Source organism: Lonchura striata, chromosome 21 (genome assembly GCF_050655825.1).
Source record: "Lonchura striata isolate lonStrDom1 chromosome 21, ASM5065582v1, whole genome shotgun sequence".
In the NCBI taxonomy this organism is placed as follows: Eukaryota; Metazoa; Chordata; class Aves; order Passeriformes; family Estrildidae; genus Lonchura; species Lonchura striata.
The window spans coordinates 4,515,132-4,529,832 of NC_140723.1; the positions used below are offsets into that span (position 1 = coordinate 4,515,132).

Genomic DNA, 14,701 nt, shown 5'->3' on the forward strand with positions numbered 1-14,701 from the left:
CTGTTTCTTCTGACTTCCTGTAATTAATTTGATTGACTGAATCATATCTACATGTGGAATATACTTGCTTTCAGAGAATATTTGTCTTATGCAAAAAAAAGAGCAGTGTATCAGCTGCAGAAAGATTTGCTTTGTATTGATCCCTTGGTCCCCAGAGAGCCTTTTCTTCTCTACAGCACCTGAATATTCTTAGTCTATTCAATCATAAAGTTGTAGAGTACCTCTGTCATATCTGCAGATTAAAATATTTCAGGGAAAATGTAAAAAAAAGCAAAAAAATACATGATATATACACAGCTGACCACAGCCCTGCCCTTTTCTGAACAGGACAGTCTTACTTGTTTTGGACTCCCTTCCTTGATCCACTTTCTTTTTCTCTGACTGTGGTTTAGACAGTTTTCACAATGTATTTCCCAAGCTGTTTTCTAGAGGGACTTTCGTGGCCATTTGAATTGCCAAGCCCCTGCTGTGGGAAGGCAATCTTGCTCCTTCTCTGTGACAAAATTAAGGGTGTTGAAGCTGACACTTTCCCAGTTTTTCAGACATGTTGCTCCTCTGTTTATTCTTTCTCCATCACCCAATGTAAATATGTTCCTCTTGGTCACAGAAAAAAAAATATAAAATACTCTTATACTCCAATATTAAATTGCTGTACCTTTGAGTTCATAATGTCATTGTACATAATTCTTTACCAGATGGGCACCAACAAACTTCCTAGGAGATGTCTTGGGGATTTCTTGAAATTTTCCTGAGTTAGACCTGTCACAGTTCTCACATCTTCTGTTTTGTGGAGCTCCATTTGAGTGAGGATGGACTTCAAGAGCTGGACTTGTTGGATTGTAACTCAATTAGGATTTTTTTGGTATTTTAAAGTGGGCTGTGCACAACTATTACAGTTCTTGTTCTCCTTGTGGCTGAAAATGGAGCAACAGTGTTGTTTAAAGAGAAAAGGAATCTAACCAGCTGAACCATTTGAGATGTCCAATATTTAGCAGTTAACGTTACAGACTAAGGCTTGCTGAAAGCACAGACAGGACAAAGGCACTCCTTTGTGGTTTTCTCCTCTCTAGCAAGGTGATTAATTGCTGAAGTACAATATTGATCAGGACTGGGCATGAAAACACCATCTTGCTTTGCTTGTGTGGATGAAGAATTGATTGTGGGGAAAGTTGATATTGCCAATTAATACCTAAATACTGCACCTTACAATCTTCCCTGCCTGATTGCTCTATTTTTGAGTAACTATCTCTAAACACAGAGTGTTTTAGAAAGACAGGAAAAAAAAAAAGAAAAATAAATGAATGAGTTGTCTTTAGAGGCTATAATGTAGAAAAGGAGTCATCTCACATGGAGATAGAGAAAAAATCTCATCCTTTGTGTCCTTGGGGGAGGAGGCTCTTTGCTGTTCTTGCTGGGGGTTACCTGAGTGCAGGGTGGCATTGTCTAACAGTGTGTGACCCTTCTGTGTGCTCAGCCCTGCAGATCATGTTCAGTGCTTTTGCTCTTTCTCTGGTTCTCTCAGGGAGATAATCTCTCTGCTTTAGACTTTCATCCCCAGAAGATTATTTTAACTTCTCAAAATGTAACGGAAGAGTGTGCAGATGGCAGGCTTAAAATCTATTGTTCCTCTCCTTCCCTCGTGGGAAGGTTTCTTGGTGTCCTGTTGGCAAGCAAAACACACTCTTCTGTTTTATAGAAGCAAAATTTATGATTCTTCTGGCATGTTTAAATTCACTCAGCCTTTCTGGAGTTCATCCAACCTGAAGTTTTCAGACTTGAAACAAAACACAGGCATTGGTTTGTTTAGCTCTATCTTGAGTATGGAAGTTTAAAGCTGTTTTTTGTTTGTTTGTTTTCAAATAATGTTTTACTTCCCTAAATAAGGAGGTTTACAGGACTGACTCCGGGGGCTTTTTAATTTTTTTTTTTTTTTTTTTTTTTTGATACACCATGGCATTAAAAACTACTTGTAAACTGTCAGGATTTAAGGTAAGATATATATAGATATGAACAAAAAAAGCTTTTCCTTTAAGAAAAATATATTTCTAAAGGCAAGGTATTGGAAAAGTGAGGATGATTTGTCACTAGTGCTTCTTACTGTGAGGTGATTGTACAGTCATTTGAAGTTTATCAATACTGTCTGGATTTCTTCCTGAGGATTTTATCCAGCTCACACTTGCTCTTTGCCTCCAGAAGTGACTGTGTAAAACTTTAGGTGTCTGTGGTGTCAGATCACTGCAGAGTATCCCATTAGTCTTCTCCAGATTTAAATTCTAATGATTTTCTTTTTCAAGATCCACCTGTCCAACAAGTTTTGTTACTTAAAAAATTCAGCTCTGTAGAGGTTTGACGTGTGTGTAGCTTTTCAAGTGAAGGTGCAGAAAGCTTTTGGAATCTCAAAACACTGAGGCAGGACAAGAGGCAGGTAAAGGTCTCACCTGCACCAGAACCTTGAGTTGCTACAGGGGAGGGGGATTTGGGTCACAGAAATGTGCAGAGGTGGAAAGGAAATGGCAGAGGGGCTGTCCTCTCCTTCATCTCCTCTCCTGGAGAGGACACTGGGTATGTACAAACCCAGAAATTTCAGGTTAATTTTCTACTCCTGCCTTTTCCCAGTTTTCAGCAATTCAGCCATCTGTGTGCATATCCAGCCTCTCTCCAGAAACAGCTGCTCTCTGCTGCCCTGAGGAGCTCTGCTCTGCTTTTTGTGGAACTCTGAACAAACCCATTTCTTGGTTCTGTCTCCCACAGTTGTAAAAAAGAATAGTAATTTCAACACCCTACAAGAGATTTATGCAAGCCTAAAAAATGCCTTATGGACAAGAGTACTTTGCTCTTATTTCTTCAGTTGGTTTTTGCTGTAATGAACTTTTCACAGCAGCTGCAGCCACACAGGCTCAGGATGAACAGTATCTGGACATCACACTGGATATAATAAAACTTGAAACAAGATACAGACTTCCAGATGTAATAAAACTTAAAACCAGATACAGACTGCCAGGTCCATAACTGTTACTTTGAGGAGACTCCTGAATTTTTGGGAGTGGGCTTTACACTGGTCTTTTACTCTCCAAAGGTGTACATATGTGTCAATGCTACCTGAATTTTTATGCAAGGAAATTATAGGATAGCAAGGGAGAAAATAAGGTGATGTTTCTCTTGTTAACAGAAGAAGATTTTTTGCTAGAAATAAGAACTCAGGTTGTGTGGAGTAAATTTTTTTTCCTCAGTGAATAGTGTTCCTTTGAATAAAAAGTCCTGTGTTATCAGACCACCTATTTAAGATTTCTTCATGTCCTAATATTTACCTAATAAATAACTATTAAGATGTAATAGTTGCTATGGTAAGAGCGTTTCTTGGGAAAATAAGGTTAATGACAAAGTAAGACATTTGAGTGTCAGAATTTTATGTTTCCTGTTTCTCAAAACTGCCTTTTAGATGGGTGTTTGAGTACTTGGTGAGGATGAGTACAATCCCATCTATGAAAATTTCTGGCAAAAAAAGAAGAAATGTAGTCTTGGGTATTCTTATTTTCATACACATTTTGGAAGACGGGGAACTGTTGTGCAAGAATGCTCTGAATCAAACTTTGTCAGGTTTGTCTCTCCAGACTTTTAGTCAGCTGGTTTGTGAGCAGGTGTGGCAGCTGGTGTGTAATTACACAGGAGTCTACTGTGACAGGAAGTGGAGAAGAGTTTTATTGCCACAAGCTGAGGACAGCAGAGAACTGTAAAACAGGCAGGAACCACAAAATCCATTTAAACTGGGGTTCCACTAATTCAGCTACTCCCAGAGCTGCTTTATCTGATGGATCTGATGGTTTTATCTGATGAAAACTCTGTTTTCTGTGAAAATGGCAGCATAACAAGCTGCATGGTGTGTATTCAGTATTTCCTCTTGGGTCCAAAGAGCATCCTTCTCCTGCAAGGGACAGACCAGGTAGAAGTCAGTTTACAAAATCAAAATGACACAAATGTAGCATTAGCAGGACAAAATTAGGTGGTCAGGAGAGAGGCCCACTCTCAGTACATGCCTCTCTCTCTGTAGGAAATACAAAGAAGATAAAATTAGAAATAACTTGTGGTTTATGTGCTTCATGAGTTCTGTTTGCAAACACACACACACATAGAAGTAACAAGAATTTGTCTCAGGGTCACATCCAGTTGTGTCACTTTGAATGACATTCATTCACATTCATTTGGCTCCAAATAATATAGTTTGATTCATGTTCATCCCAAGTGCAAAATTTTGGGATATATAAAATACCTGTGTTATTTCTATATAAAGTCAATGGCAACAAAATGACACTGCAGTCAACAGATCCCTTCTCATTCTTGCCCCAGTATTTGACCAGCATTCTTACTGGATATGCAGTGTGTGTGTTAATTAGCATTAACTTTTTAAAATATATATAAAAAATATTGTCTCACAGACAGAAAACAAAAAAATGTTTCTCAGAAACCCAGTAATAGATTATTTGATTATTTTTGTGTAGGACAAGTAGTCTCTTATTAGTAGTCTCTTATTATATGCTCATACTTCAATGAAGGTGCAGATTAATCTATTTTAGGATGGAAGATAAAACCCACAAATCCCATTTAATAGTGGATCTCTAACAATAAGTAGCTATGCTATTTTATGGCTAATATCCAACAGGAGAGTTAATAGTGAGGGCACATTTGTACCTGTTCCACAGTGAAGGTTAACTTGAATATTACCTGTAAGGTAGGAATCAATCACTCTGTGGGGAACATGGCTAAACATTCTTGTAATGGAAAAACTGTTTTGCAGTGATTTTGCTAATTACTGCTTAATTTATCTGCTTAGTTTCAGAATAGGTCTCTTCAGACTAAAATGTCCATGTAAAACATTTATTTCAAATTCCTGATGGTCAGTTCTGGTTTCTTTATGTTACAAATAATATGTGCACTTGGTTTGAAATGGCATTTCAGCAATATATTTATTTGCTGGTTCTTATTATAAAATAATACTCCACATTAGTATAGCTTTTGAGTTACACAGTTTATTTGTATTTTTGGGATCTGGAAATCTTGAGGGGCTTTTTTTTCATTGTTGTGCTGGTTGGTTTGATTGTGTCTTCTGTGGATCCTATTGCCCTGATTGTGCTGACACAGTTTCAGTAGTTTATCCATTGCAAATAGGGCAGAAGGTGAAGCACTGAGGTGTTCTGTAAACTCAGAGTGACATGGTGGAAATCAGCGTGGCTGAATAAAAACCTGTTATCCAACTTGTGAAAGCATGAGTCAGAGGGGACCTGAAGGAGGATTTGCTGCACTGGGACTATTCTCCAGTGAGTATTGTGCATATTGTCCAGTTTGCATAGCTCAGGAGGCAGCAGTGGGGAACCCAGAGGCTCTGTCAGTTATCCAGGAAACGGAGATGTTAACAGTTTAGTGGTACATATTATATTTATGTATAATATGTTCTGCTCCCAACAGTGGCAGTGATTTGGAGCCATATTTGGTGGTTTAACCACTTTCTCGAAAGTAGAAACACAATACAAGTTTTAGAGATTACTTCAACATACCCAAATCCCCAAAATCTTCTGCACAAAACCAGACAAACCAAGCACTTTAGTATGATATATTACTGCTGTGATCTTAGTATGAAAATACAGAAAAATAAACAGTTACCACATTTGCTGATTTATTAGAAACATATCAGTAGCAATGGATGCCATGTTATGAGCAGTTAATTTTAATACATTTATTGGTATGTTAGCCTTTTGGTTTTGGCGAGTGAAGGGTTTCCTCTTGGAGGAAGGAGGGCACAGGGCTATCTGTTTTTGTGTCTTATAAACATGTTCCTTTTGTTCTTCAGGCAAATACAGTAATACTAACTCTGCTGAATGGTTTTAAATTGACAGAGGGTTTCCAGAGCAAGACAAAAATGTATGTGGTGCCTGGATTCAGTCCAAAGCATCTTTACTTCTGAACTGGCTTAGGCCAGAGAGACAGGATGTTCCACAGAGCAAAAACCATGTGATTAAAGAACATGAACAAACACAGAGTATATTATTAACAAAACACCAGACTGCATTTCATGTTGGGTTTTCTGGCTGGTGACCCATGGAGTTGACTCAAAAAGTTAACAGAGAGACAAAGGTCCAGTCTGTTCTAACATAACTAATAATGACAAAAGATTCTCTGAAGCCTTCTCTCCTGTCCTAAAGAGCTGTTCATACAGGTCCTGACGTATTTATGTATTTATACATCTCTGTGCTCAGAAGTTTGTCCTGAGAGAGTGTTACAGCATCTGCTGCAGAAGGGTTTTATCTTGATTCACCATTCTGTATGTGTCTAGAAATTAGGCTCCCTCTTGCCTCCAGGCTCGTCATGCTGTCAACAGGATCTTCATTTCTCCCTTGTGTTCTGACTCACACGCCTGTCAGTGCCATCCTGTCTGTCCTACTTGTGGCCTCTTCCATTTTCAGGATGTGGCTGAATCCTCCACATCCTGATCAGCAGCTGTCTAGGCCACGATCTGTGTGGGCAGACTTTGAGTCACTCTGTTTTGTGGTGAGGATGCATGTAATTGAGGCATGAGGTGAAGGGTGTATGGTGTTTGAAGGCTTGTGGGGCACTTGAATAGCAGCTGACAAAAAAAAATTTCATCATAAGCAGGTAGATAAGATGGAGTAGTCTTGGCTGGTCATGTCTGCCCTTACAGAAGATAATTGAAACAAAATTAATGTTTTTTTGTAGTTGTTGATAGAGTTGGGAGGTTTTGCTCCTTAGCATTTGCATGCCTTTGACCCCAGAACCTGGAGAGATCCATGAATCTTTGCAGTATAAGTATTTCAGTTACTGTATTTCTCTGAAGAACCAAAGAAACCTCTTTTTAAGAAGTAGAAACAGATAACCCTGTGCCCCCTCTCCCCAAGAGGAAACTCTTCACTCTCCCGAAGTTTCTTCAGGAAATTCAATCACTGCTGGAGTGGCTGTCTCCTATCCTGCCCACATTCCTGACTTTTCCTGGGAGGCTGCACTTCTACTCTCCTCTGCTAGCAAAGGGTTGAGGTGCCAGTGAATCCTGCTGCTTTACAAAAACTGCATTCTGCTCTCTGGACGGTGTGTGAGTCCCAGGAAAAGGCACACAGGCCCATTTTCATTCACATTTCACAGAAGGTGACTTTATTACAAATTGACTTACATATTTGGGGTCTTCCTCCTCAAGGTTACACAAACGCTGTACTTTTTTCCATTGCTATTTAACACTTCTAGCCAAATTAAGAGCTGTAGCTGCAGTTTAATTCCTCTTTAGTGTTCCAGGCGCATTACATTAAACATGGATTTTAGCCAGGGGGAAAGGAGCTGTGGAAGCGGTGGGTGTTAGATCGCTGAGAGGCAGGGCGCTGCTGTTGAAGATGACAGCTTTTCCTGTAGTGCCCAGAGCATCACCGAGCAGCTCTCTCCTCCCTCGCAGAGAAGGCAGCTGCCTTCCCACCCCATCGCCGCTGGTAGTCAGCAGATGCGCTCCGCTCTTCGCACGCAGAGTGGAAGATGTTCAAGCGCTTCCTCGCTCTGCTTCGTTAAGTCATTCCTGGTTGTTAACGCTGAAAGGGAGATTTTCCCGGGGCGCAGGAGATGGCTTTGAAAGCAAGGAGAGGTCTGTGGAGCATCAAGCAGCACGTCCCAGCGTTCGGGGGGTGGCCCGGGGTGCGAGCCTGACTCACAAAGCGGCGGAACCGGGAGGGCCGGGCCGGCAGCGGCGGCGCTGCCTGAGTCACGGGCGGCAGCGGGGCACCGGGGCCGCTGAGCCCCGCTGAGCGCCCCGGGCCCCGCACGCTCCGTCCGCCAGCATCCTCCGGAACCGGGAACGGTGCGGCCAGCATCCCCCGTGACCGCCCCGGGCCCCGCACGGCTCCGTCCGCCGGCATCCTCCGGAACCGGGAGCGGTGCGGCCAGCATCCCCCGTGAGCGCCCCGGGCCCCGCACGGCTCCTTCCGCCGGCATCCTCTGGAACCGGGAGCGGTGCGGCCAGCATCCCCGCTGACCGCCCCGGGCCCCGCACGGCTCCGTCCGCCGGCATCCTCTGGAACCGGGAGCGGTGCGGCCAGCATCCCCCGTGAGCGCCCCGGGCCCCGCACGGCTCCTTCCGCCGGCATCCTCTGGAACCGGGAGCGGTGCGGCCAGCATCCCCGCTGACCGCCCCGGGCCCCGCACGGCTCCGTCCGCCGGCATCCTCTGGAACCGGGAGCGGTGCGGCCAGCATCCCCCGTGAGCGCCCCGGGCCCCGCACGGCTCCGTCCGCCAGCATCCTCTGGAACCGGGAGCGGTGCGGCCAGCATCCCCCGCTGACCGCCCCGGGCCCCGCACGCTCCTTCCGCCGGCATCCTCTGGAACCGGGAGCGGTGCGGCCAGCATCCCCCGTGAGCGCCCCGGGCCCCGCACGCTCCTTCCGCCAGCATCCTCTGGAACCGGGAGCGGTGCGGCCAGCATCCCCCGGTGACCACCCCGGGCCCCGCACGCTCCGTCCGCCAGCATCCTCTGGAACCGGGAGCGGTGCGGCCAGCATCCCCCGTAAGCGCCCCGGGCCCCGCACGGCTCCGTCCGCCAGCATCCTCTGGAACCGGGAGCGGTGCGGCCAGCATCCCCCGGTGACTGCCCCGGGCCCCGCACGCTCCTTCCGCCAGCATCCTCCGGAACCGGGAACGGTGCGGCCAGCATCCCCCGGTGACCGCCCCGGGCCCCGCACAATTGTGGCCTCCTCTGTTCTGAAACCAACTGAAGACAAGGAATGGGAGTTCTACCTAGAGTTTGTCATATTTGTATTGAAAAGATAGAAAGGTCAGAACGAGGAAGACTTCATTGACTTCCTCATTTTGGGACCCCTCCCCATGAAAGGGACACCGGCCCATTTCAAGGAACAAATTACACATGCTTAATAGGCTCCTCCAGCGGGGCTGCCCTTCAGCATCCTCCGGGGCCGGGAGCGGTGCGGGCAGCATCCCCTGGGAGCATCCCTGCACTCCGCTCTGCTGGGGCCGTGCCTGGCTCCGGGCCCGCAGCGCAGGGCAGAGGTGGTGATTTATTAAAAAAATATGGATATATGTGGCAAGCACATTTCTCTCACTCTCAGAGGTGCACAGAGAGAAATGAAAGAGAAAACAATTTCCATTTCTGCTCCTTGTTTTTCCTATGTGGAATGTGTTTGTTGAATTGTTTACCTGGAGTGAATGTTTGGTTGGATTCTGGTGAGGATTGTTTGAGCCTGATGGCCAATCCAATCCAATCCAATCCAATCCAATCCAATCCAATCCAATCCAATCCATCTGTGGCTGGGCTCGAGAGAGAGTCATGAGTTGTGTTAGAGTTAAAGTAGTATGTAGTTTTAGTATCTTCCTTTTCATATAGTATATTAATGCATTTTAGCATAGTTATAATAAAGAAATTGTTCAGCCTTCTGAATTGAGTCAGACATCAGTATTGCTTCCCATTGGGTTCGCCTGCATTTACAATAGATATTGATCTAGTACTGATATCTAACTGTGACAGACAAAAACTCTCTAACAGTTTAAAGTTAGAAAGTGTGTGTTTATAGCTCCCAAATCCACACCGCAGCTTCCAGGTGATTACAGAACCCTTTTATCCATACAAGTATTGAATACCCAAAATACAAATACATATTCATGGTACATCCCATTCCTCACTTTGTATGCTAATCACTCCAAAAGCCGTTCAGCATGCAGTGGTTTGTTCCTTGAAATGGGTCAGTGTCCCTTTCATGGGGAGGGGTCCCAAAATGAGGAAGTCAATGAAGTCTTCCTCATTTTGACCTTTCTACCCTTTCAATGCAAATATGACAAAGGAACTCTAGGTAGAACTCCCATTCCTTGTCTTCAATTGGTTTCAGAGCAGAGGAGGCCCACAATTGTCTTGTGTTCCTAAAAGCAATTTGTCAGTTTATATATTCTTCATTATAAATCCAGCTAACTGAACATTGTGTTGTCAAGCAATCAATTATTAGTTAACTACTAACTCTTAACTTCATCAAGCCTACTCATTTATTTTAATTAACTCTAGTAAAGCTTATCTCTAACTAAAATCTTAGCTCCTCTAAAATCTCTAAATTCCTTAAAATTTACATTTTAGTTGAGGGGCTGGAGTGTGCCATAGCCAGGGTGCCAAGGTGGTGATGGGCCATAGGCTGGACTTGATCTCAAGGTCTTTTCCAATTGTTTCTGTGATTGTCTCTCTGAGAAACAGTATTAAATTGCAGGTAATTGGTAGTGCTCTGGTTTCCTGTAGCTTTCCACCTATTCATTTGTGTTGGGTCTGCACAACTGCTTTATAAATGTGGAAATGTGCTTGAAAGCTGATGAGCTTCCAATGCAAAATAAAACCTACAGTGCTTGTAGATCTCACACACTAGAACTGTGGGGCTTTCTGTGAAGCTCTGGTTCAGGTTTGCATGTAATAGTGAAATTAAAACTTGGCACTACTTTCAGGCTCATTTAGAGAAATTGTCCCTAGGTAATGTAACAATTAAAGGACCAAATTATCCTTCAGTGCTTGCATTCTTCAAAAAAAGGCAAATATCTTAGAATCCTGTAGCAGTCAAGAGGTACCAGTGAAGTCAGCTGGCCTAGAAATTATTTCATGTGTCCTTAGTATGAAAATGCATTAAAGTTTCACAACAAAAAGGCAAACATAATTTACTGTGACCTGTTTTCTAGCCTTGGGACAAGATTAAATTTGAACTGGTGACAGGTATCAGAGTATTTGCTTAAGCAAACAGAGTAAAAGTTAAGTCTTTTGGAATGTTCAGTCACCCATTTCTGCATGATTTGCATGATAAAATCTCAAAGAATGGAATAGAAACACTTCTCATATTTAAAGTAACAATCATCAAGTTATTCCAGAATGTTCTACCTTCATACTGAAGTGTTCTGCAGATTTTTCCGTAAGTTAGGTGGAGTAAAAAGGCAAAATTATCATCTTAAAGGCAATTTTCTGATGGTATCCCAAACAGATTAAGCTATAATTGCATTTCCTTAATCCAAATATTTTGGAAGTAAAATTGCTTTTAGTTGAAGTTCTGTCACTACTGATGCCACAATATTTTGTTTACTAGCAGAGAAGTTCTAGTCAGAGTCCATAAGTAACTTTTCTTTGGTCTTTTTGTCTCTCCTTGCAAATCCTCTCCATTTCATAGTGACACTTAAACTTATTCCTGTTTTTTAATAAATTTTTCATGGTGCAGACTTAGAGGGTTTTTTAGCTGTTTCTTGGCTATTGTCTCCAAGTACTTATGAGAGGTCATCATCCTGGAGTGTCCTGTTTGTGCTTCTAAAGATTAGTTTTTCTCTTGGATCCATGAAGCTTCCTTATTTTTCAATGACTTGCAGATGATGAGCACTGGCAATGAGATCTTCAAATGTCTTGTAGGGCTCCAGGATGCTGATTCAATAATATCCCACTTTTAGTACTACTTTTTAAATGTCACTCTGAGTTTGTTTTAAAGCTATGATATGATATGAATCATATATTGCATTAAAAAACCCAAAAAAAACTATGAGAAATACCTACCTTTTTGGTATTACTGTTGGGAAATTTTACCTTATGAATGTCATAATGGACAATCTCATTATTACAGATGCTTTCATAGATTGATGCATTTGTTTTTATACTAATGTACACTTCTGATTGTTTTTGCCTGCTGGAAAGTAGGGGGTTGTTTTGGTTTGGGTTTCTTTCCCAGTTCCTCACTGCCTCTTACTTCTGTTACCTGTTTCCCAAGCTGCTTACGTATAGTTGCTGGTATTTTTAGCTTCTTTCTGGCTTTCATTAATCTTGAATTTCCAAGATTGTCATTATGACATTTGGGATAAATGTTTTCTAATTAAATTCACCTCTTTTGAACTGCCCTGATTTAAAGGATCTGTCTAAGAAAAGACATATTCTAAATATAATGTCATTGCTAAAGATGCACCTTTTCCTGACACAGATATAGTCAGCAGCTCGAGGTTTGGCTACAAACCCACTTAGTTTCTTGTTTTTCAGGTCAAAGTAACATCCAGTCAGGCTTTGCATGGCATGAGGCAGAAACAGGATTTTCTAGCATGGTGAGTACTTGTAGAATCAACAGGCTGATGATTTCTAATGACCAAGAATTCAGGAGACACTGCATCCTAAATATGAGCAGAAGGGGGTCAGTAATCTGCCAAGTAAATTCTGTTTCACCCCTACATGTTTTAGAGATGGCTTCAGGGAGGAATTTAGGAAAGGCTCATTGTGAAATGATTTAATGTGAGCTCTCATGAGGATAGAAAGGAGCACTACCAGGCGGAAGTTCACAAATGGAGGCTGAAGGAGCTGTTTAAAATTATAATACAGGTAGGGACTTAATGTTGATGTTCATGACAAGACCTTAAGGGATCATGTAGCAGAGGATGTTTTTCCCTTTAGTAGTCATTGATTTCAATTGTAAGCTCTTCTCTCTTTCATTACTTTGTTAGATGTAAACTTTTCCAGCCTCTTTGCCTTTTTTTTTTCTTCCAGAGAAGACAGACCAGAAGTGTCTCTTTTACTAGGTTTTGGCTTGCTGCTTTTCCATGTCATTGTCATTCAATGGCTCCAGGAATAGCTAGGAAAGATCTTGCAAGGTCACAGAGTTCCTCTATGTTATCTCCTTGGCCCAAGGCATGATATAAAAACATTAACATGCTCTCAAGCACCCTGGCAGACAATCTTAAAAGTCTCCAGGAATAGACTCTCCTATATCCCTAAGCAATTTTCAATTATTTTTAATAGAAATTTTTGCCCACCAACATATAAATGAGAAACAATATAAATACATAATCTAACACGATCCATAAATTGTACAGGAGCACTCAAGTTTTGACATGAACAACAGAGACACAGGTTTGTGAACTTGACTGCTGTATTTATGAAAGAAGAAATGATTAAATTATGTGTAGTTTGCTGCAATAATGGTTCCAGGCATGTTCATTGGAACCAAAGCCCTGAGATATGGTCTGCTGATGGACAAGAATTACATCCACAGGCCCTCAATCAGTCCCACTCTGCCCCAGGATGGTCAGTAAGTACCACTTTAGTGGCAACCTTTCCACTGGCTTCTTGGGTAAAGAAAAACAAGAGTAGCATGTTCAGTGATGCAGCAGATGTCTCAAAGTCCTCCTCGAGGAGATTACTCTGCTACCTAAATTAGCCATATTATGGAGTTTCAGAAATGCAAAAATAAATGTCTGAGCTAGGTTTGAATTGACTAAGAAAGTTTTGGATTTAAACCATGTTGATGAGGCCTATGATACTGGTTTTACCAGAGTTTTATGGTATTTTATTTGTCTGGTGCTTGTTCTGTCCCTAAAGCACGAGGAGGAAGGAGCAGAGCAGGAGAGAAAATACAATTGGATGATGCATTTGGTTTGCTGTAGAGGAATCATTTACCTTTGCATTGCTTCCTTGCCTCCTGTCTGGCTTACCATGACCTGCAAGGGAACATTCCTCTTCCACAGCCAAGGCATTCAGGCAGAGTTAATTGAGCAATTAAATTATCAGGTGATGGAAATAAAAAATCTCATCCGCATAGAAGGGTTTAGCAATCTGGCTCCTTTCAGTTTCTGACTTACTATTATGTAATGTGTGTGTTGCTACCCAGGTGCACTCTGTGCAAAACAAAGAGGGAAGCAGCTGCTCTGACTTAAACTTCAGAGAACATGACATCCATGATTTCTGTTACCCTACCATAGAAGAAGGTGGCAGTTGGGGTTTTTGAGGAGACACTGTGTTTGTGGATAGTCCATTTTATAGAACCTCCCTTCCCAAACTGTCCTTTCTGTGTAGTTTTCCATCAGGAATTTGTAGCAGTGGCTGAGATAACAAACACATAACAAATCCTTTCTTTCCACCTGGGTCTGTTGCACCTGAAAGTATCCATGAAGGGGTGAGAAAAGTTAGACAGTGTCCAAGTGCTGGTGGGTTTATACAGAATTGCAAATGGAAGCAAATTCCATTTTGGAGAAGAGTAACAAAGATAAGGATTGTCTTGGTGAAGATCCATTTGGTGTGACAAGTAGAGGCAATTTAAAATGCATCTGTTTTCTGAGAATATTGATGTTATGTTTGGCTTTGCCAGCTGTCCAGGTTGGCAATTCTGGGAGTGATACATGTAATAAAAGCACATCAGAATTCTAGATCCTGCTTCATGTACAGAGCTACCAGGACACAGGTTGTTGTTTTAGCTACAAAATCAGTGATGGTAAAAACCACACCTGTCCACGGTGTCTACATGTTTCTGCCCTTTTGAATTTCTCAAGGGAAATTAATTCTGAGAAGAGATCCAGACTCAGTGTTGTCCAGTATGCTTTAAAGCTGAAGGAGAGATTAGCCCTGGTCATCTTTTCTGTCAAGGAAAATGTGTGCATAAAGTTCCCTGGAGCAAGAATATGTGCTCCTGTATCTGAGAACTGGCTCTCTAGGATTTATTTTCAGCATGATCCATGGAAAGTAAAGGGTATGGCCTGACTGTGGTTCATGGACTAGATTTGGTGGCAATGTTTCTCTTCAGGCAAGTGGGTGGCTTGAGAAGCTGTGCAAAAGTTGCAGCAAGACACTTTTATCAAACCTGTTTATCTTCTATCCAATTTGCCCAGAGACAAAATAGTGACAAAAGCTTACTTGTATAAATATACTCATTTTCATCTCTGTCCTTCAG

At 42.3% G+C, this 14,701-nt stretch overlaps 1 protein-coding gene across 13 annotated transcripts in view; it reads left to right on the forward strand.

Annotated features, from left to right (window-relative positions):
* LOC110472503 (uncharacterized) overlaps positions 1–14,701 on the forward strand; it is a 111,214-nt gene that overhangs the window by 48,883 nt on the left and 47,630 nt on the right. For 10 of the 13 annotated variants that reach the window (XR_014949790.1, XR_014949788.1, XR_014949789.1 and 7 more), the window contains one exon: positions 12,028–12,089. The exons of 2 other annotated variants lie outside the window; for them this stretch is intronic. Coding sequence is in view for 1 of the 11 variants with exons in the window: in XM_085558896.1 (XP_085415022.1) it covers positions 12,028–12,089; positions 14,304–14,511 (270 nt within the window). In the remaining 10 variants the exon portion in view is untranslated. Of the gene's footprint in view, positions 1–12,027; positions 12,090–14,303; positions 14,696–14,701 lie in introns of those variants that run through there. One more of the 13 variants, XM_085558896.1, reaches the window with a different exon arrangement.